This window comes from Myotis lucifugus, unplaced genomic scaffold (genome assembly GCF_000147115.1).
Source record: "Myotis lucifugus unplaced genomic scaffold, Myoluc2.0 scaffold_1728, whole genome shotgun sequence".
NCBI classification, from domain to species: Eukaryota; Metazoa; Chordata; class Mammalia; order Chiroptera; family Vespertilionidae; genus Myotis; species Myotis lucifugus.
The window spans coordinates 10,558-33,386 of record NW_005872776.1 but is presented as its reverse complement, the minus strand read 5'-3'; the positions used below and the strand labels follow the sequence as shown (position 1 = coordinate 33,386).

General features: G+C 62.9%; 1 protein-coding gene across 3 annotated transcripts; it reads left to right on the top strand.

Annotated features, from left to right (window-relative positions):
* Window positions 1–3,480: 3,480 nt before the first annotated feature.
* Window positions 3,481–20,957, top strand: CTTN (cortactin). Of its 3 annotated transcripts, XM_014450095.1 has the most exons (16): window positions 3,481–3,561; window positions 4,588–4,674; window positions 4,802–4,875; window positions 6,997–7,126; window positions 9,553–9,663; window positions 10,510–10,564; window positions 11,416–11,526; window positions 12,979–13,089; window positions 13,445–13,555; window positions 14,696–14,751; window positions 14,971–15,040; window positions 16,785–16,933; window positions 18,069–18,164; window positions 19,133–19,304; window positions 19,384–19,455; window positions 19,770–20,957. In XM_014450095.1, the coding sequence occupies exons 2-16, from the start codon at window positions 4,588–4,590 to the stop codon at window positions 19,904–19,906; spliced, it is 1,542 nt and encodes a 513-aa protein (XP_014305581.1). In that variant the 5' UTR covers window positions 3,481–3,561; the 3' UTR covers window positions 19,907–20,957. The 3 variants fall into 3 exon arrangements, with proteins under 3 accessions (XP_014305581.1, XP_014305583.1, XP_023604491.1); XM_014450097.1 differs by lacking the exon at window positions 12,979–13,089; XM_023748723.1 differs by lacking the exons at window positions 11,416–11,526; window positions 12,979–13,089.
* Window positions 20,958–22,829: the final 1,872 nt, after the last annotated feature.

The following is a 22,829-nucleotide window of genomic DNA, read 5'->3' as shown; positions in this document are numbered from 1 at the left end:
CCTCCCTTCCGGCGGCCCCGGGGCCGTGTCCCCCTGGGGGGGGGGGGGTTCCACTTCCCGTTCCAAGCCGCTTCTTCCCCCCCCCGCCCCGCGGCGTCCGGGCGCAAGCTTCGACTTGGGCCCCGGAGCTTACCCGTTCCGGTTCCGTCCGTCCTTCCCCCCTCCCCCCCCGCTCCCAAGCCCCAGGCCCCAGCCCCCCAGCCCTGGGGCCTTGAAAGGGGCTGTGGTCGCAAGGGCCCCTTCCCACCCGGCCGCAATTCCCCGGGGCGGACCGCGGTGAGTCACCGGCCCCTGGAGCCGCCCCTCCCCCCTGGAAACTCTCCCGGATGCCCCGCCCAGGCAGAGCCAAAAGCCGCTCCGGAGCGGGGCCAAGCCAAGGGCTTGGGTCCTTGGTCTCCATTCCCCCTGCAGCGGGCAGACTGGCCAGGAGCATTCGGTGACTTAGGGAAGCATCTGTCAGACACTTTTTAAAACATTTATTGGTTTTAGGGAGCGGGGGGTGGAGAGAGAGAGAAACGTCAGCTTGTGGTTCCACGGATCGATGCCTTCGTTCATTGTTGCTACTCGCTGCCCCGACCCGGATCCGACCAGACCGCAGCCTTGGCCTCTGCTGTGGGGACGCTGCTCTAACCCGCTGAGCCGCCAGCATAACAGATCCGGGCCTGGGGTCCCAGCCCTGCGGTAGTTGCTCAGAAAGAGGCCGAGTGAGTGGCGGTTCCCAGTGTCCTGGGCCTGGAGGCCCCACGGGCTGGTCTTCCCTGTGGTCAGGTCTCTCTGTGGTCAGGTCTCTCTGTGGTCAGGTGCCACTGGTATTTGAGGAAACGGAGTGAATGTGCCCGCGGCAGGGGGGGAGGGTGTCCTCTGAGTGCGGCGGCGATGGCCCTGCGGTGACGGGACGGTTTCGGCTTTGGCTGCGTGTCCTCCGGTGTCTGCTCTGCACAGTGAGGTTAATGGGAAGCGGGCTCTGCGTGTAACGCTCCCCGCGGGGGGACTGCCTCCCTCGCACTCGCACCCTCTCACCTCGTCCCTGTGCCGCGGGCCGGGACGGTCTACCATTCGTGTGTGAATGCGGGCGAGGTATTCTTCTTGAACTGTTCTTTGGTAGCAACTTGACGGAGACCTCATTCCATACCACACACTTCCCCACGTACAGGTCCAGTCCACTCGTGTTTCCTCTCGTCAGAGTTGTCCCAGCGTCTCCACAATCAGTTTAGGTCAATTTCATCACCTCAGAGAGAAACCGGGTACCCCGCACCCCCACTTGCCCAACACGAGGCGAATGTACTCTTCGTCTCTGCAGACTCCCCGGTTCTGGACGTTTCGTAGCAGTGGGCTGTGTAACACGGGGCCGCTAGCGCCTGGCTTTGCTCACATGCGTGTTTCCGGGCCATCCATGTTGTAGCGTGTCAGGACTTCCCTGCTTTTTTTGCCAAGTATCCTGCACTGTGTGCACGGAGCAGCGCTGCGTCTTCCGTGACCTGCCGTTGGGGTTGCTTTCTCTGTGGCCTCGGAGTCCTGCGGCCGCGAGCATTCCTGGGCACGCTGCGTGGACGGCAGTTTCATTCCTCGTGGGCGGCCACCCGGGGTCGGGGTCGGGTAGTAACTCCACGTTGAGCTTTTGAGCAACTGCCAGCCTGTTTTTGTTTTACGTTCCCAGCAGCAACACGGGGGCTTCCGGTGTACGCACTCCTTCCTAGACCTGCCTGCTTCTTTTTATTTTTTAAGATAAGGGAGAGGGAGAGAGAGAGAGAGAAACATCAGTGATGAGAGAGAATCATCAGCTGGCTGCTTCCTGAATGCCCCCCAGTGAGGATCAAGCCGGCCCCCCGGGCCTGTGCCGTGACCGGGAACTGTGACCTCCGAACTGTGACCTCCGGGTTCATGGGTCGTTGCTCAGCCCCTGAGCACAGCACGGGCTCCCCTGCCCCTGGTTTCAGGTGTGCAGGGGTCTGGTTGTGATTGGCATTTCCTCGGTGGTTAATGACACTGAGTGTCGTTTCGGGGGCTTATTATCCATTTCAGGGTCTTTGGGGAGATGCCTGTTTAGGCTTTAAAATGTGGCTGCCTGTCCTTTTGGTCACTGAGGGTAGAGTTCTGTGTGGCCTTGGCACTCGGTCTTCCCACTGCGGATTCCTTTGTCCTCCTTGGCGCTTCCCTGGAAGCACTCAGGTTGACATTGTGTCCAGCTTACTTTTCCTCTTCCCTCTCCTGCTTCCTCTAGGACAGCAGTTCTCAACCTGTGGGTCGCGACACCTTTGGGGGTCGAACGACCCTTTCACAGGGGTCGCCTAAGACCATCAGAAAACACATATAATTACGTATTGTTTTTGTGATTAATCACTATGCTTTATGTTCAATTTGTAACAATGAAAATACATCCTGCATATCAGATATTTACATGACGATTCATAACAGTAGCAACATTACAGTTATGAAGTAGCAACGAAAATAATTTTATGGTTGTAGGTCACCACAACATGAGGAACTGTATTAAAGGGTCGTGGCGTTAGGAAGGTTGAGAGCCACTGCTCTAGGACCTGTTGCCAAAGTCAAGGCTATGGAGATCTGTGCCTTTGTTTTCATAGTCTTGGCTCAGACATTTAGCTACACGTGTGAGTGAGTTTTTGTGTATGGTGTGAGGTAGGGGTCGGGGGCGTTATCTTTGGATCCAAAGAGCACCCAGGGTTTCCATTTTTCTAGCAGCTATTTTTGTGCTTTTATTTTTAAATTTAAAATATTGAGAAGGTAATGAATTGTGGTAGAACTGAGCCCGTCACAGGTGGCTCCTGGGTAATTTGTAGATGCTGGCCGATGGCAGTGGTCACTGCAGTGCCAGGGACGTACAGAGCAGCCCACACAAGTTCGGGTCTCTAGAGGGGGCTGGGGAGGAAGAGGAGTGAACTGTAGGGTCAGGACCTCAGCAGGACACTGAGTGTGGGGAGGCCAGCAGGGCCATCCCTGCGGGGGCCAGTTCGTGACCAGCTGCCCGAGACCGGCTTGTTCCTGGGCCGGGGATTTCGTGCATCTGCTCTGTGCTGCCCAGCGGTGCGGGGAGCCGGGGCCTTGATCTCCGCGCAGTAACCAGATCCGCCTTGGGGATGCAGCCAGTTCTCTGTGCCCTGAGTCGCCCCACTGTTGCGTCTCCCCGCCACGTAGATCCCTTCGGGGAGTGCCTTCCTCCGTCGTGGCCCCCTAAGCCGCAGCGATGAGGTGCGCTGTCTTTAGCGGTGTCGTAGGTGTGGGTGAACGGAACCTGGAAGACCCCTGGGTGACAGCAGGCGCCGGGTGCTGGCGGGAGGCGGTCCTGTGGGTTTGCGAGAAGCGCTCACAGCCACAGCTTCGCAGGGAGCTCAGGGGTGAGGAAGTGCAGGTCTTGTCCTGCTTTGAGGTTCCTTGTGAAACCTCGCCATTAGGGGTGTCAGGTGCTGGCCGGGAGCGCCTGCGGACAGAGAGACACCCTTCTCCGTAACCTCTTCACAGGCGGACTCAGCGCCGGATGCCCGGGACCTGCTGTTCCCACAGAGTTCTCTGAGCAGCGTCCATCTTCCACCGGAAAGAAAGGTGTGTGCTTGTGCGCAGTTCCTGCCCGGGCCCCCAGCGGGCGAGGGCACCCCAACCCGGGACATGTCCTCCCGCTGCGTTCGTAGAGGTCGGACAATGTTTTCCAAAATTCCCTTGTTTAACAAAGAAAGTTAAGTTCCCAGGGAGGCCCTTGGTTTGAAAGGGGGGAGGAGGACAGGGCTGAGCTGCCTCTTCCCCACCCCCTGGAAGGTGTGGAGCCCCAAGGCATGGCCTTCAGCCCCGCTCACGTGCCGGAGAGCCTGGGGAAGGCCAAAGGCCAAAGGCCGGAGAGACGGGAAGGCCGGGCTCTGCGCCTGTGCCTGCGCCTGGTGGGTCTGAACCGCATGAGGCAGAGCCGTGCTCTCACCTTGGCCTTGGGGCAGCGGCCTCCTGCTTCTCGGCAGAGACTGGCCCTGGGGTCTGACCTCGGCCTCAGTGGTTGGAGCCGCGGGTAGGAGCCACCGGCCACAGGTGCGCGCCCCTGGGAGGCAGATACAGCGGGAAAACCATGCACCTCGCAGCTGCTGCTTCATTTTCTAATTTTTACTTTTTTAAAGTATGTTTTTACTGATTTCAGAGAGGGAGAGAGAGATGGAAACATCCATGATAAGAGAGGATCATGGATCGGCTGCCTCCTGCACACCCCACACTGGGGATCGAGCCGTGACCTCCTGGCTCACCGGTTGATGCTCAACCACCAAAGTCACGCGGCCGGGCCAGATGTGGATTCTGATGTGGAAGGAAGTGCACACGGGCTTTTGTTTTCCAGAAGGTTTCTCACTTGGTCTGAAGCCAGACCATTTCTGGGTGTTTCTGATGCCGCTGGACCGCCGTGATGGCCGTGGTCGCGCCCTTTGTGTCATTCCGTTTCCACCCAGTGGTTCAGGCGCAGGGATGACGAGGGCCCTCTGGTCCCAGCGCTCCCAGCCCTCCGGGCGTGTTAGGGCCGTGTTAGGGCCGTGGCGGTGCTGGCAGAGCGCACTGTGGCCTCTGCCGCTCCCGGCCCTGACCCGCTCTGCCCTGCAGATGTGGAAGGCTTCGGCGGGCCACGCCGTGTCCATCAGCCAGGACGACGGCGGTGCCGACGACTGGGAAACGGACCCCGATTTCGAGGTGAGTCCCCGCTCCACCCCGCTTCCTTGTCCTGAGCCGGACTCCTGAGGCTTTAGTCCGGGTGCTTCCTGGTCTGTGTGTCTCAGCCCAGGCCCTGGATTCACGCGTCACTTACCTTTTCTTTCAGAACGACGTCAGTGAGAAGGAGCAGAGATGGGGCGCCAAGACCGTGCAGGGGTCTGGGCACCAGGAGCACATCAAGTAAGAGACTTTCTTAGTGTTGGCATGAAGCGGGTCCTGCAGGACGGTGGGGTGAAGCGGGGCCTGCAGGACGGTGGGGTGAAGCGGGGCCTGCAGGACGGTGGGGTGAAGCGGGGCCTGCAGGACGGTGGGGTGAAGCGGGCCTGCAGGATGTTGGGGTGAAGCGGGCCCCGCAGGATGATGGGGTGAAGCGGGCCTGCAGGATGTTGGGGTGAAGCGGGCCCCGCAGGATGTTGGGGTGATGTGGGCCCGCAGGACGGTGGGGTGATGTGGGCCCTGCAGCATGTTGGGGTGAAGTGGGCCCCGCAGGACGGTGGGGTGAAGCGGGCCCCGCAGGACGGTGGGTGATGTGAGCCCCGCAGGACGGTGGGTGATGTGGGCCCTGCAGGATGTTGGGGTGAAGTGGGCCCCGCAGGACGGTGGGTGATGTGGGGCCCGCAGGTGAAGTGTAGTCACCTCGCTGATTGACCGTGGGAGCCCTCGGACGTTAGAACTGGTTTTGTTTTATCTCGTAGACGAATGAGAGACGTGATGTGTGCGTCTGTGCATATGTGCACATGGGCACATACATTTGTACACACACATCCCTGGAGCCCACGTGTCGTGTGGCTTCTGTCAAGACGCCGCTAACCCGGGTCGGCCAAATGCAGGTTTCTCACCCGGGAGAGGCCTTGGGGCCCGAGACCTGAAGCACCTTCTCCCTGACTTTAACAGTTTTATTCCTTTGTCCTTGGGCGTTGGGTGCCGAGGGCGGAATCCGAGCCTGTGTCCTGTGAGCCGCTCAGTGCAGGGGAGCCCAGGTGCCCTTGCTCCTGGCGGCCCCCCCGACCGCTGCTCTGCGCGTGGTTCTCATCAGGAGATGCTGGTGGAAGGAACTTCAAGCGCGTCCCAACTTCACTGCGGCTGCGCTGGTTCAGGGGGACCCTCCCTTCCCTGAGCGCGGGTGCCGTCTGGCCAGGCGACTTGCTGGGTCATTGGAGGGGGAGCTGGCCTTGCTTGGCGGTGCCCTCACAGCGCATCACCCATGGGAGGAGTGTCCAGTGCGGCTGTCAGACACGGTCCCCTCCTGGACGCACGCCACCCCGGCCCGGAAGCCCCTTCACCATGTCCAGGGCCGGGCAGGTGGGAGGCACTGGGCTGGGTGCTGACTCGGGTGCTGGTCCACGGTGTTGGGTCATGGGCTGTGGGTTAGGCTGAGCCCTGATTGGTTAAGTCGCCCATCCTTGTCTCGTTCTGTCCCTTTGGCGTGGAGGCATGTTGGGTTGGCTGGAACTCAGAGGGGGCACGTGGGAGGGGGACAGCCCTCGGTGCGGGGCCTGCAGGGTTTTGGGAACATTGCTGTGTCTTGGTTGGGGAGGTGTGGGCGTGGTGACCCCCGGGCAGGGGCCCTGGGTGAGGTGGCTTCGCCTCTCGGGCCTCCTGGTGGGACAGCTGCAGGGGCTCCGTCCCTGGCGTCCCAGTAACCAGTGGCTTTTAGACCAGGGGTGGGCAAACTTTCTGACTCGAGGGCCACAATGGGTTCTTAAACTGGACCGGAGGCCGGAACAAAAGCATGGATGGAGTGTTTGTGTGAACTAATATAAATTCAAAGTCAACATCATGACATAAAAGGGTACGGTCTTTTTTTTTTAGTTTTACTCATTTCAAACGGGCCGGATCCGGCCCGCGGGCCGTAGTTTAGACCGTCACCTCCGCAGCCCTGCACTGCGCCTGCGAATGTGGGAAGAGCTGGGGTCAGGGGAGGCTGTCAGCTGTGTCCCTGGGCTCCCAGCAGGGCCCCAGGTCACGTGCGGGGGCACGTCTGACTGCTTCCTCCTCTGCCCGGTGATGCTTATAGCCGGTCTCCTGGCCGGTCCCCAGTCAAGGCGAGGGCTCTGCTTGTGGGGCAAGGAACGGGCACGTTTCAGGGCAGCCACGTTCACGTGTGGGGATGTGCCGTGTGGTCCCGATCTGTTCCCCCGGGCAGCCTTGCACGGGACTAGGAACTGCCCACGCCCGGGCCCCGGCAGGACCATAGGGAGGGCGGGTGGGGAGCCCCGGCCGCTGCCTGTCCTGTGTGTCTGAGGAGGAAGGGTGCACACAGCTCTGACACCCCCCCCCCTCCCCCCGCCCTGCCTGCAGCATCCACAAGCTGAGGGAGAACGTGTACCAGGAGCACCGCAGCCTCAAGGAGAAGGAGCTGGCGACGGGCCCCAGGGCCTCGCACGGCTACGGGGGCAAGTTCGGCGTGGAGCAGGACAGGATGGACAAGGTGAGCGCCAGCCGCCTCGGGCGGTCCTGGCCTGCCCTGACCGCGCACCGGTGGCGGAGCCGTCCCTCACACCTGTTCGTGAGAACACGCTCGGAGGCCATGGCTGAGGGTGCGATGTGCCGAAAGCAGCGGCGCCAATCGCCTTACCGCCCTTGCTCACACCGCGCTCGCTGTGGGGATGTCCTCTCAGGCCCCGAGGGGCAGGCGAGGCCTGAGGGCAGGGAGGCCCAGCTCTGGGACAGGCCCGGAATTGGGCCCCAGGAGTTGGCGTCACACCGCCCGTAGTTCCGCGTGTGGCCTACCTTGTGCCACATGGGGGGGTGGGACAGAGGCAAACACAACCCCGGGGCCTCGGTCACGTCCCGGCCACAGTGCAGCTGGCGGCGTGCTGATGCCCTGCGTGCACTCAGTGGCCTTCCGAGAGCGCCTGGTCCTGGGCGAGAGGTCACTGCCCACGGGTGGGGGGGCGCACTCCCTGTGGGAGCCGTGGGCAGGCCAGTGCTAGTTCCTGGTGCCCGCAGGGCCGGTGAGCGCTTCAGCGAGGACAGTGCTGGGCGTGGGGCAGCTCAGGAGGGTCGTGTCCCCCTGAGAGGACCGTGGGCTGTCGGGGGGCCTCCCCAGTCGGGCAGCTCTTTCTGGTTTGTTGGTCCCGGTGGAGGCAGCCCGGCCTGGGCAGTGTGAGCCGCGCTGACCAGAGATCGCCTCCGTCCCTGTGAGGAGGCTCGGCGGGTGTCGGGTTCTCTGTAATTCCACGCCTGTCCCCGGGCCCCGCTCGGGTTCAGTGTCCCAGCTGTGTCACCGTGCACGCTGTCACCGCAGAGCAGATACGGGGCTGTGGGCCCCAAACCACGTCCAGGATTAGCCGGCTGCAGGAAGGAGACAGGGACGGCGGGCGGTGTGCCTGTCACTCGGAGTCCCGGGGCCCAGGCCGGGAAAGGGGAGCAGTGTCATCGCGGATTCTAGAACGGTCTGTGGCTTTCAGTGGCGCGAGCAGGCAGCCCCGTGTGTTTACAGATAAATCCCCCAGAATCAAATAGAGTAAGCCCATTTGGGGGCGCACGAGTGTGAGGAGCGTGGATGAGGCGCGAGCGGCCGGTCGCTGTCACATCGCAGTCCGCGTGTACGCGCTTCCTCGGGTCCGAGGCACTGTGTGCACACGCCGGACCACGCCTCAGCCGCGCCTGGACCCGGGGCCCCGCAGCCCTGCCAGCTGACAGCCTCGGGGCAGGAGATTGGGGAGTCTGTCCGTGAGAAAGCGGGGCTCGCCGGCTGTCGCCCTGGCCACGCTTCCAGACCGTTTTCTACACTTCTGTGCGGCGAGGGTCATGCCGGGGCTGCTGTGGGTGTTCTGCGTGGACAGTCCCTGCCCCCGAGGTGGCAGAGCCGTGGGTCCCAGGCACGGCCGTTGGCTGCGGGTGTCAGAGCCGCCTGGGAAGCGATGACAGTGGTGGCGCCCATGGTTCAGGGAGACCTGCTGCCCCGGATGCGGGAGGGGTCGCTCCAGGTGCCTGCGGGCGTCAGCAGTGGGGCTGCCCGCGATCGCTGGGCCTGCGCTCAGCTCTGTGCTGGCCGCAGACAGAGGGTGTCTGGTGGGCCTCGGGCAGGTCCTCTGTCCCAGGCAGCCGTGGGGCACTGGCCAAGCCGTGGCACTTCCTGCGGTGACCTGCACCGCGTCCCATGTCAGCCACGTCACGTGTCCTCGCCGTCCCTGAGGGGGTGCATGACTGCTGTGCTCTGGCCGGGGAGCCGGCTGGGGGTTGGGCGGGGCTGGGGCCGCTGGGTTGGGGAGTGACGCTTCCCGATTATGGGCCCTGGGTCTGAAGCAGCTGCTGACCGGCCCTCGAATTCAGGAGTGGCGCAGACCCCTCGTAAGGGCAGGTGTGGCTTCAGCAGGAGCTTTCCTTCCAGAGGCCGGGTATGGGGGTCCCCCACGGCGGGGAGGCATGTGGAAGGCCAGGGTTCACTGCTTGGCAGACAAGGGTGACGGTGAGCAGGTGGCTGAGCTGGCTTCTGTGCCAGTGGGGATGGCCGCGCTGTGACCAGCCTGCCGTGCCTGGGGGTGGCACACGTTCAGTCGCCGCTGGCTGGGTACGGACTGAGTACAGCGCGTGCCTGTTTCTGTGTGTCATGGAGTGTTTTCGTTCTGATTCTGGGGTCACATGGCGTGAAAATGCCCCCCTTGAGCAAAGTGGCTGTGTTGCCCACAGTCTCCCTGGACGGAGACCTTGTGCATTGCAGGCTGCTGGTTCCTGGGCGGGGCCTGGCCTCAGCGCCCTGCCTTCACGCCCAGTCCTGCCAGAGCCCCCCTGGCCTCCCCGTCAGGGTGTCTCAGTGAGGAACCCCACACCACCAATGGGCGGCCCCACTTAGAACGGGTGCGGGGGCGCAGCATGGAGGTGGCCTAAGGCTGCTCTTGCTCCTTCCAGTCGGCCGTCGGCCACGAGTACCAGTCGAAGCTGTCCAAGCACTGCTCGCAGGTCGACTCCGTTCGCGGCTTCGGAGGCAAGTTTGGAGTCCAGGTGGACAGAGTGGACCAGGTGAGTGGTGTGTCGGGAGCCAGGGACAGCTCCTCCGGGTCGGCCTCGCTGCCCGCCGCGCGGTGTCCTCTGGGCCTGTGAGGCGACACGGAGGAGCTCCCGAGCCTGGCCTGCATTCCCGGCTCTGAGGTGACAGCTGGGGCCAGAGGCTGCAGAAACCCTGCATTGTGTCTGCCCCCCCCCCCCGCGCCGTCACTCCCCCACCCTCCACCCGATGGACCAGGGGCGCCGGGGCCCCTTAGATCTGCCCAGGAATGTGCCAGCAGAGCCATTTCTGCCCACCCTCCCTGCGGATGGCGCTGTGCTCGGCATGGAATGCGGGGCTGCTGCTCTGGGCCCCGGCCGCCGTCTGGTGGCTTCGTCAGCCCGTTTCACGTCCCAGCGCTCGAGAGCCTGGGTCTGAAGCGGGATGTTGTTCCGCCCGCCCCGATTAGGTGTGGCGATTAGGTGTGGTCTGTGAGACAGGGAGCTAGTGCCCGTCTCCTGTGCTGTGCGCAGGCGCCCTGTGCCCGTGGTCAGTGTTAGCGCTGCTCTGGGCAGAGCTCACCTGAGAAGCGGGTCTGTGCGGCCGGGCATCTCCCGAGGGGCGGTGAGGGTGTGGAGCCATGAGCGCAGCAGCGGCCCCCGCGGCCCGCAGCCCGCAGCTTGGCCTGGGCAGCTCGCAGGGCTGGGTGGAGCCCTGTGTGGGAGGCAGACCCAACACCAGCGCTTTGTGCATTAGGTCTGCACTGGCTCAGGGAATCCGCGTCCAAAAAGTGTGGTTTGTCTTTAAGCGTCTCTGCAGTATTGCGGAGTCAGAGTAACTGGAGACATTTAAAAACGCATTTCCCTTTTCCTCGCCCGCAGTCGGCTGTCGGCTTTGAGTACCAGGGGAAGACGGAGAAGCACGCCTCCCAGAAAGGTAGGCAGGGCAGCCCTGGGCGGGGCAGGCGGTCTCCTCCTGGGGAGGGAGGGAGGGAGGGTCACGTGGGATGCTGTGACGGCGAGGCCCCCGCCACGTGCGGTGCTGTGCGGCTTCCACGAAGCCCTTCATCCGAGCGCAGGGCCCCACGACGCCTGCCTCCGTCTCTGGGCAATGCCGCCCGAGGGCCCATCCTGACGTCGTCACTGCGCTGCTCGGCCTCTAACAGGGTGGTCAGGCTCCTCTCAGAGCCTTTGTTTATTTTTATTATTTTTTAATTTTCATTTTGTTTAATCCTCACCTGAGGCTATTTTTTCCACTGATTTTTTAGAGAGAGTGAAAGGGAGGGAGGGGAGAGAGAGACATTGATTGGCCCCCTTCTGCACATGCCCCACACGGGCCGGGGATCAAATCTGCAAGCAGGTGCGCGCCCTTGACCAGGAATCAAGCCCAACACCCTTTGGTGTGCGGGCCGACACTCGAACCCTGAGCAGCACCGGCCAGGGCAAGAGCCATTTCTAAGAGCCCAAGCGTGTCGCTTCCTCACAGCACTTGTAGGCTCCTCCTGCCTCGTGTGTGTCAGCAGGTGACCAGGGACGTGCGCTCGGGGTGTGGACGCGGCAGTCCAGCCGGGCATGGACGTCTGGGGTTGGGCGGGCTGCTTCTGGAAGGGCCTCTGTGCAGCTCACGCCGATGTTTCCACGTGGCCTGCGGCTTCTTCGCTGACTGTGGAGGGACCTGGCGGCCTGGTGTCCAGTGTCACTCGTGTAACACTGGATGGCCTCTTGGTAACTCGTACCCTGACTTAGCTTAACCCCAGCTGTCCTGTCATCGGGCTCCTGTCTCCCCAGACTACTCGAGTGGCTTTGGTGGCAAGTACGGCGTGCAGGCCGACCGCGTGGACAAGAGCGCGGTGGGCTTTGACTACCAGGGCAAGACGGAGAAGCACGAGTCCCAGAAAGGTGCGTCCGCGCCGCCCGGGGAGTGTCCTCCCGCCCACCGCCCCACCGGGAGCTGCCCTCGAGGCCTTGGCAGAGTGCTTGCCAGCTCTGGTTCTTTCCCGGCCAGCGTAGTAGGTTCACTGCGTTTTCACAACGGCTTAGTCGTCCATGTGTGACAGTTCCGTCATTGTTTAATGTGTCCTCTTTGAGTGTAGAATTTAGGTTATTTCCAATTAAGAAATACATGTTTATATATTTAACTATATATATATTTTTAAATATATTTTTATTGCTTTCAGAGAGGAAGGGAGAGGGAGATAGAAACATCAGTGATGAGAGACGAATGATCGGCTGCCTCCTGCACGCCCCCCACTGGGGATCGAGCTCGCAACCCAGGCCTGTGCCCTTGACCGGAATTGAATCGTGACCTCCTGGTTCATAAGTCGATGCTCAACCCCTGAGCCATGCGGGCCGGGCTCCAATTTTTTGATGTTGAGAACGGAACGGAGTGAATGTTTTCACCCCTGGATCTGACACGCACGCGGTCACTCAGAAGAACACCTTGACTTTAAACTGTCCACCGCTGTGCCGGGCTGTCCCAGGACCTTGCTGGCTTCCCTTCCCTGGAGGCCCCGCCGGGTCAGCTGGGAACTGTCACCGTGGCCTCTGTCGGGGCTGACCCTCCCCCTGCAGGGCACCTGCTGGCGGGGCCTTGTGCGGCGCTTGTTTTGTTGGCCGGCACGTTCACATTTTAAAATGTATTTTCTCCCTTTTTTTGCATGTTTACATTTGAAAAATAATTGCCAACATTTAAAAATGGAGCATTTAAATCTTTAAAAAAATATTTTTTTAAAAAGAAGCAAAACCAGCATGGGCAGCACCAGGCAGCGTTTCTCTGGGGACCCGGCTGTGGGCCCTCTACCTGCTCCGGTCACTTTCGCTTCGCCCGCCTGCCACGCAGCCCCTGCCCTGCCCGTGTCCTCCCGTCTCTCCTGGCGCCCGTGCGCCTTGGCCTGTGTGCGCTGCGAATCGGACCTGCTGTTCGGTCCCAGCCAGCGCTGCTCACTTTCTCCCTGCAGCCGGGGGAGCACAGGCCAACGTGGGGGGACCTGGGGTCTGCAGCAGCCCTGCTCCCGGAGGGCTTTGTTCCGGGCGCTCTGCCCCATCGTGTGCCTAGTGCCGTGGGCTCCTGTGGAGCAGGAACTGCTCCCAGGACTCGGCCTGGCGCAGAGCTGAGGCTGAGGAGTGCTCAGGGTGTCCTGTCCCCTCCGTGGTGCAGCACAGGCCGCTGTGGCTGCCGCTCGGGCTGTGCTGTGAGCGACCGCTTCCTGCCCCTGGGGCGAGGGTGCTGCAGGTGCCAACGTGCCCGCTGCTGCCGCTGCCGTTCCTGGTGCTCGGTGGAGCCTGGGCGTCTCCTGTTGTCCAGGGTCAGGGCCTGAGGGCTGAGACGCGCTCACTGTGCCTTGTTCTCAGATTACTCCAAAGGCTTCGGCGGCAAGTACGGCATCGACAAGGACAAGGTGGACAAGAGCGCCGTCGGCTTCGAGTATCAAGGCAAAACGGAGAAGCACGAGTCCCAGAAAGGTGCCCGCCTCTCCTCCCTGTCCCGGCGGCAGTGGGAACGAACACGGAGCCTCGGCCCAGCCCGCGGCCGGAGCAGACGCCCTCCTGTGGGCCTGGCAGCCTCAGACAGGCCGCCCCGCCTGCACACCGGGGGCCAGACTCTGGTCTCGGCTTGGGCGCGCCCGCGGTCCTGCTGCAGGTTGGGTTGCTTCCCGGGGTCCCCAGGAGGCCGCCTGTAGGGACCACCAGGTGGCCAGAGACCTGGAGGAGCAGGCGGTCGGGCGGTGGTTCACATTCACTGCGCTGCGCTGGAACGGGTACCCTCCCTGGCCCTCACTGCTGTTGGCTCACGTGGCCGTGCTCTGTCGTCACGCAGACTACGCGCGAGGCTTCGGGGGGAAGTTCGGGGTGCAGACGGACCGGCAGGACAAGTGCGCGCTGGGCTGGGACCACCAGGAGAAGCCCGAGCTGCACGACTCCCAGAAAGGTATTGCGCCGCGCTCCTGTAGCCATGGCGTCCTCTTCCCTCTTGGGGTTGCCCTACGCCTCCCAGTTTTGAGGAAACTCTGGCCGCTGTAGCGATGGCCCTGGCCCCCGACTCCCCACTCCGCTCGGTCATCGCCCGAGGCGTGTCCTGCGCTGGGTTCTGCCCTGGCGTGCCGCCGCAGTTGGTGCAGGGCCACACCTCCTGTCCCGCCTCTGCTGGAACAGCCCATCACGGAGGCAGCGCGGCCCCCATGTCCCGCCTCGAGCCGCCTCTCCACGCGCAGAGTCGTGCCCTCTGCTCTGCAGCATGGGGGGGGGGGGGGGGCGCGTCTAGAAAGCCCGGGGAGCGGGAGCGGCTCCCGCGCTGTCCACGCAGCTCCTGCCGCGGTCAGGTCGGGGGCCAGCTCCGACCGAGAATCCGGGAGCCCCGAGGCCGGCGCCTCTTTCTCCGGGGCCTGCAGACCCGACTGCCTCCTCCTTTCCCCGCCGGCGCTGTGGATGTTCTGTGTCAGGCTGGTGCCGAGGCAGACGAGGTGCTGGTCCCAGAGGCCCGGCCCCTGCGCTGGAGGTTCCGGTTTCCGGTTAGGAGGAGAGAGCGGCGAGGCCCCGTTCCCTGTCTGGCGCCGGCATGTTGGGCGGCGTCTATGCGGGTCGCCTATGTGAGGGGCCGTGACGCATGCTCTTCTGCCCCATCACCCCCCGCCTTTGGGGTTGGTGTGGTGAAGCGGCACCCCCGCTCCTGTCGAGGGGGTGTCCGGGCTCCCACAGCCTCCTGCAGGCCTCGCCGGTGACCGGGGCCCGTGAGGCACCAGGGAGCCGCCTGTGCTCAGGCGGAGCCGCGATCTGGTTCGGCCCAACCCGTGCCCGCGTGGTGCCCCGAGTGGGAGGTGTTTGCGGGAGGCGCCCTCTGACCCAGAGCCAGCATGGCCGGTGCAGGGAGGGCTCCCCGAGAGCACGGCCGCGCGGCGCCTTGGGCGGGGGGCGTGCCCGTAGGCTCCACTCGGGTGAGCCGGTCAGTGCAGGGAGCGGAAGGCGCCTGTGGGCGCTCCTGCTCCTCCCGCTCTGGGTGCATTTGGGGCGGTTGCTGGGCTTGCTGTCGGCCGCCCTGCCCGCGCCCTGAGTCCGCGCTGTGCCGTTTCAGACTACTCCAAGGGGTTTGGCGGCAAGTACGGGGTGCAGAAGGACCGCATGGACAAGGTGAGCCTCTGGGCCGGGTGCTCCTCTACCCAGCTGTGTTCCCAGAAGGGCAGGCGTTCCGGTCGGGGGCGTGGGCACCTGCTGGGCGGCAGCTCACAGGGACGGGTCCCTGCAGAGCCTCTGGGGCCGTTGGGCCCAGGACGGCCGTGGGAGCAGGAGGTTCCTAGCTGAGGGGGTGGGGCGCGGGTCCTGCCCTCTGACCTCCGTCCCGTCTTGTAGAATGCCTCCACCTTCGAGGATGTGGCCAAGGTGCCCTCCACGTACCAGAAGACGGTCCCTGTGGAAGCAGGTGAGCCAGGCCTGGCGTCCCAGGAGGACGGAGGGCAGAGCAGCGGGGAGAATGGGGGCGGAGGCTGGGGGTGCGGCTGCTGGGAGCTTCCGGGAGGTTGACTCCCTCTGGCGGCTGGTCCCGCAGGCCGGGCACCTTTCGGGCACAGCACGCAGCTCCGGGCAGTGGGACTCGGCGGGGGTTGTCCCAAGCGGAGCTGGGTCAGCTGTGGTCTGCAGGGGCCTCCTCCCAGCCGGGACCAGGTTCAGGCGGGGCCCCGGTCCTGCAGCCCCGCTGGCCAGCCGAGCCCGCGAGCCGTGGCTCGTGTACCCGCCATGAGCCGCGACCTCTCCTCCCGCGAGGGCCCTGAACCAGGCTCGCAGGGTCTGTCCTCCCAGTGAGGCTGCGTGAAGGCCTCCTGCCGCCCGGGGGCCGTGGGGCAGTTCAGTGCCGGGGCTGCGCCCCAAAGTGCACAGTTCAGTTGGGGAGAAGGGACTGTGACAGGAAGTGGTCAATTACACCAGGAGGCAGAGTGCCCCCTGGGCTTCGCTGTGGACGCCAGGCCAGCGGTTCTCAGGCAACGGGTCTTCCAGGTCCCGGAGTGTCTGCGCATGTCTCGGGCTCTGCTGGGTGAAAATTCAGTTTTGTTAACTCGCTTAATGATGATACAACTATCACATGGTAATTATGTGGGTTTTTAAAAAATTTTTTTTTTCTTAGAGAAAAAGGAGAGGGAGAGATAGAAACATCAATGATGAGAAATGATGGGCTGCCTCCTGCATGCCCCCTACTGGGGACCGAGCCCACAACCCAGGCTATGCCCTGACCAGGAATTGAACCCTAACCTCCTGGCTCCTGGCTCCTGGGTCAACCGCTGAGCACACCATCCCGGCAAAGCCTTTACATGTTAGTGATGCTCTTGATGCAAAAATAACCACAAACAAGCGATGCAGGAGATGGCGTGCTGGGCGGCTCTGCAGACCTCAGGCGGAGGCAGCTGACGTCCTGCAGCCGCGCCTGCGTGCAGCCTGCGCTTCAGGAGGAGGCTCTGGGCTCCCAGATGCGCCCTGGGGAGAGGAGGTGCTCCCCGAGCTCGCAGGGCCTGTGGGGGGCCTCGGGGCCCCTGGCCGGCCCTCGTGGTGCCCGAGGCGTCCCGTGTGCAGGGCGGGGCACGTGCTCGAGTTGACAGCACCGGCTCTGAGTTACGCCGACCTGCCAAGCGCCGAGCTCCATCCCACGACAGACTGTGCTCGGTGACCCGATTGCTGGGTCAGGTGATGGCAGCTCCCAGAGCGATGCCGTTTCCGGCGTCCGGTTTTGCCGGGAGCCGGGGTTTTCCTGTTGATAATACCGCGGCTGTTTTCCTTGACTTGAGAGGCCGTTTGTTCGTTTGGGGGAAATGTCCGTCCCAAACGTGCCGTCAGTGAGCCCAGCGTGCAGCTCAGAGTCGCACACGTGTCTCCTCCAGACACCCCAGCTCCCCCCCCGCCCCCCCCCCAGGCATCCCTCCCGAGTGTGCGGTTAGAACACAGTGACGTTTGGAATATAAGACGCGACAAACCCCAGGCTCCTGGTGTCCGGGGATGTGCAGTGGGCGCGGTGCAGGCTGGGCCTCAGGGCGGGGGGAGCCAGCAGCTGGGGCCTCCTTGTGGGTCGGCTCAGGGCTGCTGGTTCCCGTGGACTGGTCACCTGCACCGGACGTTGTCCATCCCGGGCGATGGCGGTGTCTGGTGTCAGAGGGAAACCTGTCCCCGCCCCCCTGTAGCCAACAGCAAGACGAGCAGCATCAGAGCCAACTTCGAAAACCTGGCCCAGGAGAAGGAGCAGGAGGACCGGCGGCGGGCGGAGGCCGAGCGGGTGCAGAGGATGGCCCGCGAGAGGCAGGAGCAGGAGGAGGCGCGCAGGCAGCTGGATGTGAGTGAGGGGCGCGGCCGGCTGCTCGCTCTCCCCCTTCCTCTGCGGTTCCCACTGTCCCCTCTGAGCGTCCGTCCTGGGCGCAGCCCCTCCTGTGGCGGGTGACACGGCGCGGCCCAGCCGAGCCCAGGAGCACCTCCCGCTTCACGCCTTCCCTCCCGGCTGCTGCCCTTTCGTCACGTGACGTTACAGTCACAGGGTCTGGGGTTGGATGTCAGCATCTTGAGGGGCTCTTCCTCTGTCCTCCACAGCCCGCCCTCTGAACCCCAAAGATTCATGTCCGTTGCGTGGAAAATACATTCACCCCATTTAAAAGATTTTTTCTTTTTAATCCTCGCCTGAGGATGTTTTTTCCATTGCTTTTTAGAGAGAATGGAAGGGAGGGATGGAGGGGGAAGAGAGAGAGAGACATCAACGTGAGAGACACATCGAATGGTTGCCTCCCACACTCAGACTGCACCCGACCAGGGCCGGGAATCAAACCTGCAACCCAGGTACGTGCCCTTGACCCCGAATCGAGCCTGCAACCTTTGGTGCATGGCTGTCACTCTAACTACAGAGCCACACCGGCCAGGGCCATTCACCCCGTTTTAAATGTGTTTTTATTGATTTTTAGACAGAGAGGGAGAGGGAGAGAGAGAGAAACATCAATGATGAGAGAGGCATTGACCAGCTGCCTCCTGCTCTCGCCCCCCATTGGGGATCAAGCCCCAAATCCGGGCATGTGCCCTAACGGGGAATTGAACCGTGACCTCCTGGTTCATGGGTTGATGCTTAACCACTGAGCCACTCAGGCTGGGCCATTCACCCCATTTTAAAGTCCCTAAAAGTCTCAGTTCGTTATAGCGTTGCAGCATCAGCCAGCGCCCAGCTCCCACCGTCTGAGTCACTGGGTGTGGGTGGGGTCCTGGGCCTCCCGGTCACGGTGCGTCACCTTCCCGACCAATAACAAAGCAGGTTCCTGTGGTGGCGGCAGAAGGGCTGTGGCCGCAGGGCCTCCCGAGAGCTCACTGCCCCGGTGCCCTCCCCGCGAAGCACACTTGCTCCTAACGCCTGCTCTTCCCTCTGGGGGGTTGGTGTCTGGCTCACATGTGACCTCCCGGGACCGGCGCGCTCTGACCGCCGCTCCTCTCAGTTGCAGGAGCAAGCTCGCGCCCAGAGGCAGAGCCCACCGGCCTCCCCCGCCCCCCAGCCGGCTCCGGAGAGGCCGCCCTCCAGCCCCGTCTATGAGGTTGGTGTCACTCAGTCTGCAGATGATCTGACTCCCCAGGGACACCCTGCCCAGCTCGGTCCTTCGCGCCCTGGTCACTGGAGACAGCCGCCTGCCTCTCTCCCTCCCCCTCCCCCTCAGGGGGCCTACTAGCTCCCCCTCCAGTCACGCCCGAACCCCGTCCTCTGTCCCTGAGACCACTGTCCAGGTCCTCGCACCTGTCTCCGCCCACCACTCAGCGGGCCTTGAGTCGCAAGGGCCTAACGCTAGCGAAGCTCTGAGGCGCAGGGGACTCGGACTGGGAGCCTCGCGGGACGGGGCAGGGGCTGGGCCTTGGGCCTTTCTGTGAGCCGCTCCCTCGGCGCACGGCTGTGAGCCCCACGCCCTCTCTACCCCCCAGACGGCTCCCCATCCAGGGAAATGTGCCCCAAGCACTTGAACCCTTGAGTGGCTCCAGCGTCCGACCCGGAGGTGGTGCCCTCTTTCCGTCGCCTCCTCAGCGGCTCACATGGGCCGGCCGAGCCACACTGGTCACCTTCCATCGAAAGTCCGTGCCTGGCCCGGCTCTTACCGAGCTGTGACCCCTTCCTCTGACCACATGGTGCCCTCGGGGACCCTGGTCACAATCACTGATCACAGCGTGCAGTTCAGAGGCTCCGTGGGCCCCAGGGGTCACGGTGCTTGTGAGCGCGGAATGGACCCCAGCTCGTTGGTCCCCTCCCTGCCTCCCCCTGCAGCCAATGGGGCGGCCCCGGGAGTTCTAGGCTTGCAGAAGAAGAGGCCCACCGGCCGTTGGCTCAGCTGCAGGGCGTGGGTGTGGGGTGGGGGCTGGGTGTGGGGTGGGGGCTGGGTGTGGGGTCACCCGCCCTCAGCACTGCTCTGCAGGGGCGGCCCAGCTGCCCCTCCTCGGGCCGCCTGCTCTCAGCCCCGGGACTGAGGTCAGTGTCAGGGACCCGGAGGCTGAGAAACGCCCCGCTGGCTCCCCCTAGGACGCCGTTTCCATGAAGGCCGAGCCCAGCTACAGAGGCCCCGTGAGCGAGCCTGAGCCCGTGTACAGCAGGGAGGCCACCGACTACCGGGAGGCCGGCGGCCAGCAGGGCCTGGCCTACACCCCCGAGGCCGTCTACACATCCACGGAGGCCCCGGGCCACTACCCAGAAGGTAAGGCTGCTGCTCGCTCGGGGAGGGCGCCCGCCGCACCCGCACCCGCGCTCACACTCACACGTGTCCGCTTTTCCAGAGGAGAACACCTATGACGAGTACGAGAACGACCTCGGCATCACGGCCGTCGCCCTGTACGACTACCAGGCTGGTGAGGCCCCGCCCCCGCCTCCGAGGGCCCCGCTTTAGGGCGTTATTACAGTGTTTAAAAGTCATTTCACTTTAAATAATTGGTCACAGAAATTCTCCCTCTCCATGTAGACACACACACACACGCGAACACACATGCACGTGTGCGCGCACACACACCCTTCAGTTTTCCCAAACAGTTCGAGGTCTGACGCTTCAGTTGCCTGGGTGCCCCTGTCCCCTCATGACCTCAGCCCTCCAGGTGGGGGGGCCACGGGCAGCCTCCTCCTCGGGGCAGGGAGCCCTGAGACTCACTGTCCCCTGCCTCCTCCCCAGCGGGCGATGACGAGATCTCATTCGACCCCGATGACATCATCACCAACATCGAGATGATCGACGACGGCTGGTGGCGCGGGCTGTGCAAGGGCAGGTACGGGCTCTTCCCGGCCAACTACGTGGAGCTGCGGCAGTAGGCGCCGCCGGCCCGGCCGCCACCTCGCCCTTCTTGGGGTTCGGGCGGGAGGGGAGGCTCCGTATTGCTTTTATATTTAATATTCCCGCCGACGCTTTTGGAAATGTTTATGCCACAGAATTTGCTAATATATTGTAATCATGTTCCTTGGGAGGACTTGGGGTTGTTTTTATGCATTGGAGGTGTTTTCTTTTGCCAAATTGCTGTCACATGGAGCCACTTTGGGAACCTTAGTCCCTCTGAGTACAGGCTGTCCTCGCCCCATGGTCAGTGGGAGACCCCAGCACGAACTTGAGACCTTTCATTTCATCGCTGCTCAACAACGCCCTGGGGTGTCAGGAGTCCCTGTCCCCGGAGGAGGGATGGGCCCTGGAGACACTCCGAATTGAGGGAAACTCCAGAAAGCACGTGAGCTTCAGTGTCAGGTGGACACGCCCACGTGTGCGCCTGAAGTCCCCCAGGACATGAGCTTAGCGACGGCCCCGTCTTTGTCCTGTGTCTCCCTGTCTCGCCCTGGGTCCCCACCTCCTCATGCCTCTGCCTGTCCCCGAGCTGCGAGCTGCGTGGCACCTGCTCCTTAGAGACTGCCCTCCCCGACCTCCAGCTCGGCCACAGGACGGCCAGGCCTGGATGCTGCCCTGGCTGGCCTCGCGCAGACACGTGTCTGCTGTGCAGAAGTGGCCGCTTGGCCATGGGAGGCAGGCGCTCCTCGGGAGGGCGGCGAGCTGTTTGCCAAAGGATCAGCCTAAACGACTGAAATGCGATGCATCGACGCGGCTGAAAATGGGGAGCGACGAGCCGTGCTCTGACCAGGACACTCCGGGGCCGCCCGCCGCCCGCCGAGCCCGGGGCAGCCGGTCACAGGCCTGGAGAGCGGGGTGGTGGGCGGCGGGGCTGGCGACGTTTCCTTCCGGGCGTTTCCGCAGTATCCGCTCCACCGCTCGGTTGGGTTTCCGTGCAGTTGTGTCTGAGTTTCTGTAGCGCACCTCATAGGTATGATTTTTTTAAATTAAATATTCAAAATAAACTTTTTTTGATCCACTTGCTGCTGACTCGCTTTGGCATTTGGTCCTTTTGTTCCCCTGGGTGGTGGCCACCCTGTCGGCTTCCCAGCTCCCGACCCCGACCCCGACCCCGACCCGGCGGTGACCCCGCTGTCAGCTCTGGGCGGCCGAGGCAATGGGGTTCCTTTCCTTTGGGCACAGCCAGCACCAGAGGAAGGGGCCTGGCCGCACGTTACTAAGCAGGAGGTAGGGCTGGGCTTCTCCCACTCAGACCAACCCCCCCCCACCCCCCCAAGTGCAGCTGGGCCCGGGAAAGGAGCCGGAAAGGAGCAGCCTCGGAAAAGGGGCGGTGCCTGTGACCCAGTTCCACTGGAGGCCCAGGCCCCAGAGCAGGGGGGGCCTGTGCGCAGCAGCACTGCTCACGGCCGCCAGCAGGGGGAGCCAGCCCCGCGCGCTCCATCCCTGGAGCATTGCTGAGCCTGGGAAGGGATGAAGGGATGCGGCCCTGACATACACGCTCCAACACGATGCCCTTGAAACATTCTGCGAGTGAACAACGCAGACCCCAGGGCCACGAGTGGGGTTTACTTACATGAAAGGCCAGAATAGCACCTCCACAGAGACAGGAAGTAGGCCAGGGTCGCCTGGGCTGGGACTGGGGAAAGGGAGAGCGAAGCTCCTGGGGACGGGCTGTCAGCGTTAGGGCGTCGTGCGACACTGAAGGACTCTGCACCTTAAACTGCGCAGTGAGGACACCACTGGCCACTCGTGACCCCACCCACCAGTGACCCCCGCTCCCTCTGCCCCTAACAGCCCAGCTCTGCTCCTGGCAGCACCGAGCCCAGCTCCCCGCCCCCTTCCCAAGGCTGCTGGCGTCGACGGGTGGCTCACAGACTGTCGTGGCCGATGACGTTGTGGACATTTCTGGGAAAGTGCTGGCTTCTCTGACAAAGGGGCCGACAGCCGCCACGGCCCCTCCTTCCTGCCTGGGGGAGGGTGTGGGGTGCGGAGTGGCAGCAGCCTGTGTTGCTGTGAGGCTGCGACGTGAGAGGCAGGCTGGAGGACCTTAGACTGGACACTGTTGAGCTGTCAGACCAAGCCAGGGACCCCCACTTCGCGCCCTGTCACCCACCCACTCCTCCTCCACCTGCTGATTGGAGAAGGTTCTGTTGTAGGTGCTGGGGCAGGTTCCTGCCCGCCGGGAACTTACACTTTGTCTAAGCGGCCTGTCACTGGGCCGGGTTTCTGTTATTTGTAGCCAAACACAATATCAATGAATACAACTTTAACATTTTAAGTACATTTTGTTGTTAATCCTCACCTGAGGATCCTCCCCCCCCCCCCCCATTGATTTTTAGAGTGGAAAAGAGGGAAGGAGAGAGAGAGAGAGAGAGACATCAATCGGTTGCCTCTTGCACGTACCCCAGCTGGGACCAGGCATCCAACCTTTGACCCATCGGTGGTCAGACCGACTCTAACCACTGAGCCCATGGCCAGGGCTGCCACCCTGATTTAAAGGGACCTGCTTCAAATAACAATAAAAATTAAAAATAAAATAAAATAAAGGGACCTGCTTCCAGGGTCGGAGTGAAGAAGCCCCCAGGGGGTTGAGTTGCTCTAGCTAACACGTCCGCGTTTCTTGTGCCTGGACCCCACTATTTTTATTTTTAATTTAAATATATTTTTCATTGATTTTAGAGAGGAAGGAAGAGGGAGAGAAACAAATGAAGAGAGAAAATCACTGATCGGCTGCCTCCTGTACGCCCCCCACTGGGGATCAAACCCCTAACCTGGGCATGTGCCCCTTCTGGGAATCGAACCATGACCTCCTGGTTCACAGGTCAGTGCTCACCCCCTGAGCCGCCGGCCGGCGGGGCTGGCCCCCACTCTCTCCCACGCAGTCTTACTGAAAGCTGCCCA